Below are 4,251 nucleotides of genomic sequence, written 5' to 3' on the forward strand. Positions count from 1 at the left end.
GGAGATTCCCATGCAGTTGTAAGAAATAGCAGAGAGATATCCCACCTTAACCCATTTTCCCTCAATGTTCATTTCACAATCTATATGTATATCAAAATTTCAAGTTGTACATCTTCACCATATGCCTTTTTTATCTGTCAATTACATCACAAAGGAGCTGGGGAAAAAACCCACAATAATTGCAATATGATAAAATTGTCTGAGTTTATTTCAATTCTGATTCCTTTATTTCTTGCAAGGCCCTATTGCAAAAGCAATGAACACCTCTCCAGCTAACAATTTGATTTCTCTACTTCGTTTTAGAACATTAAACCCATCTTTTTACATTGTTATTGCAGCCTGATCCAGAATCTTTGAAAATAATGTGTATCTTAGTAGAAATATAAAAACTATTTAGAAATCCTTTAGTCAATACATTTTATTTGATGGACAAACATATTCAAAGGTGATGAGAAGGAGTGAGAGACCAGCCTATACCTTGTCAGAAGGCAGAAATCTTCTCTTCAGTCTCCTCATGGCTGACTTCATCTCCTGGTTCCTCAGAGTGTAGATTAAGGGGTTCAGCAGAGGGGAGATGACAGTAAAGGTGACGGAGATGGGCTTATCGGTGGGGAGGGCAGTGAAGGGCCGGGCATAGACATAGATGCAGGGCACAAAGTGCAGGGTCACCACAGTGATGTGTGAGGTGCAGGTGGAGATGGCTTTCCTCCTGCCCTCCCCAGCCTGAGACCTCAACATCATTAGGATGACTGTGTAGGACACAAACAGGAAGATAAACCACAGTGTAGTGACCAGTCCATTATTGGAAATCATCAGCAGCTCAAGCATAAAAATGTCAGTACAGACGAGTTTGAGGACATGGGGAACATCACAGTAGAAAGTGTCAAGAACATTGGGTCCACAGAAGGGGAGGGGCAGCAAAAGGGCAATCTGTACGATGGAGTGGACAAAGCCCCCCACCCACGAGGCCACTATTAACCCAATGCAACGGCCTCTACTCATGATGGTCACGTAGTGCAGGGGCTTGGAGATGGCCACATAGCGATCTAATGCCACCACTGACAATGAACATGCATCCACCCCTCCAATGAGGTGGAAGAAAAACATCTGAGTAAAGCAGCCATTGAAGGAGATGGTCTTTCTCTGTGACAGAAGGTCCACCAGAACCTTGGGAGCTGTGATGGAGGAAAAGCAGATGTCGGCAATAGACAAATTACGGAGCATAAAATACATGGGGTTGTGAAGGCGAGATTCAAAAGTCACAGTGACCATGATGAGAAAGTTTCCAACCAGAGTTGTCACATACACAAAAAGTAGGAAAAGAAATAAGACCCAGTTCAGTTCTTGATTCTGGGTTAGGCCAAGGAAAATAAATTCTTTGACCCTCGTGCAGTTTTTTAGCTCCATTGAGTCAACTTCTTTCTCTCTCTCTTGTTTCAAGCTTCTTCATTTGAAAAGACTTGGCTGTTTATTTTGTTTTCTTCTCAAGCACTAAGAATACAATTCAGAATGTTCCTCGCGTGGTTGCGCTGTTTGTGATTTGTTGTTTTGTCTAAATTTTTAAGATTGCAGTCAGTTTGGTGATCAAATCAAATTATCCCATGTAAAGTCATTCAATAATTCTGTTCCTATAAAACTATTTTTGAAAAGAACAAACTTTATGTTCAGCAGTGATGTTTACATAACATTTTATTTAATTTATTTTAGTTTTCAAGTTTTGCTATTGTTTTCTTCCCTCCAAATATATCGAATGTCCAAAATGTCTGAATCATAAACAGAAAGATAAGTACAATGTGGTTCCAGCCACTGTAGACTCATAGTATGAAAGTTTAATATTCATATTAGCGAACTTTCTGTCGACTTCCACAGGGTCTTGTCTTGCTAAAAAGAAAAAAAGAGTATCATTCTGTTTCTTACTGCAATGTTGCTGTGGCATGAGTCAGTTTCCTTACTGTTGGCTGTTTTATGTTGAATTTCTTAAAATTGCCACCTGTTATTCCATATATGTAGCTTTTCTTTGTCATTACCTTATACGAATCAGAATTTTTATTAATTATTTTTAAATATTTAAAATTTATTTTTAAGAAACACATTGAAACAATATATAAATACAAATATCAAAGAATATCTTTAATTTCTTTTATTGTGATAACACTTAAACATGAGAGCTGCCCTCTTAACAAATTTTTGGGTGCCAATACAGTATAGCCACAGTGCTGCACAGCAATTCTCTAGAACTTATTCATCTCACGTAACTGTTGTGATCCTTGCTTGAGTGTGGGGGAGAGAATAAAGATAGTGACCCACTTTTGAAAGGTCATCCATACTCTATCAACCACACTCTCTTCTGCCTCTTTCTCTGTGTGGATCAAAGCTAAGAGAGTGGAGGGTTCACACAGGAGGGAGAGATGTAGATATGTTTAGAATAATACCTATTTTTTATAAGCTGTTATTGGTCATTCTTAGGAAATTTTATAATTATTACTTATTCCACCTTATACTTAGCAAGTCAACATTTATTGCAATGTTCAAATGTATATGAACAAATGGGACCACATTGTCAAAGTGTTTGCAGCTTAGCGAAAGTGAATGATTTGTATAAATTGATGAACATAATGCATGATAAAATGTAAAATGTCAAGAGAAAAGTAGAGATTGATTTGGTTGGGATAGGAACTATGCTAAGAGATATAATGATTTCTATCAGTAATAAAAGCTGCTATTTTTTGAGTGTTTACTGTGTGTGAAGAGTTATGAAATGTTGACATTGAATTTTCACCACTATCCTTTAGAAAGTATTAATGTTATTCCTGTTTTTCAGATGGAATATAGTGTGAATCTATGTTTGACTGAAGTTAAGGAAAAGATAGAAATAGGATGGAAAAAACATTGTTTTGTTTGCCTCTTCAATCTTATGTATATAGGGTCTCATTTTGTATAACAAGAATATTTTGGGGTGCGCCTGATAGCCGTGTGGTTAAGTTTGCATGCACTGCTTTGGTGGCCCCAGGTTCACTGGTTCGGATCCTGGACACGGACCTATGCACTGCTCATCAAGCTATGCTGTGGCAGGCGTCCCACATAGGAAAAATAGAGAAAGACGGGCACAGATAGTAGCTCAGGGCCAATCTTCCTCAGCATAAGAGAGGAGGATTGGCAGCAGATGTTAGCTCAGTGATAATCTTTCTCAGAGAAACAAAACAAAGAAAAGAAAATTTGGTAAAGTCTGTCTGAAGATAAGAATTTTTCAGAAAGGGGTTCTGGAAACCCAATTTATGTGGAGCTTAGTCTGAGACTATCTCATCAAGAAGCAACTCAAATGATGACAGCAAACGAATGATGCCCTCTCTCACACTGAGTGGACCACATTTCTGAATCCCTCTTAACATATCACCTCTCTTCCAATAGTTAACACCCACCTTTGTTGTTTCTGTCACTGAGAAGATCATCTTGGCTCTGAAGCATTTAGTATACCTGGAAAATATCAAAGTCAAACTATTCATACATAGTTTGTATAATCAATAACAACATCTCAATGTCACTATCGATAACTTTAACCTTAGCTAAATCTTAACATCTTTACCTAATACCTTTGATCCTGAAACTCCAACTACAAATTGTATGTCATCAGGTACAGACCAGAATAAAACACTAGTGACACTAGTGACGTTAATTCTTGAAAATATTGTTTCTGAAGGCAGAGCCTCTTGGAAGACTAAATATCTTAGTGTCTTTATTCTCCTTTCAGGAAAGAAAGGGCAGATTCAAAGAATCACATCTTCAAGAACTTCCTCTGTGTCCCTATCTTACGTGCAAATCCCTCAGCCTCAGGCTTAATGTGAGAATTGCAAAGGGAATAATATTGGACAAGGAAGTGGAATTCAGTGCCTGATTCTGTTGTTGGTGATAAAGTTTCAAAGGGAGTTATTAAGAAGTTACTGAAACATTCACATGTGTAAACACACATTCACGCATACACAGACAGACACATTTTGATTGATATCCAAATTCTTTAGAGGCAGTAGAAGAAATCTATCTGTTTATCCATAGCTCAATAAGAACTTTGTTAAAACATGCCAAATACTGCACCTGAGAGAGAAAAAGGGTCCAGTTTTCATTGCTTGTAAGGCTCAGAGGACAGTATATACAAATCAGTTTCATGTTGATTGTCAAAAATCTCAAAAAAAAACTGCACCTCAAATCCTTTGCTACCAGTCTAGTTTCTAATTATATGCAGAATGATTATAGTCT

General features: G+C 37.6%; 1 protein-coding gene across 1 annotated transcript; it reads right to left on the reverse strand.

Moving 5' to 3' along the window:
- Positions 1-205: 205 nt before the first annotated feature.
- On the reverse strand, positions 206-1,467 carry LOC123278105 (olfactory receptor 4D10-like). The gene has a single exon (XM_070503740.1). The coding sequence runs from the start codon at positions 1,405-1,407 to the stop codon at positions 472-474; it is 936 nt and encodes a 311-aa protein (XP_070359841.1). The 5' UTR covers positions 1,408-1,467; the 3' UTR covers positions 206-471.
- Between the last annotated feature and the right edge of the window lie 2,784 nt (positions 1,468-4,251).

The sequence above is a fragment of the Equus asinus genome, unplaced genomic scaffold (assembly GCF_041296235.1).
Source record: "Equus asinus isolate D_3611 breed Donkey unplaced genomic scaffold, EquAss-T2T_v2 contig_800, whole genome shotgun sequence".
Taxonomy (NCBI): domain Eukaryota; kingdom Metazoa; phylum Chordata; class Mammalia; order Perissodactyla; family Equidae; genus Equus; species Equus asinus.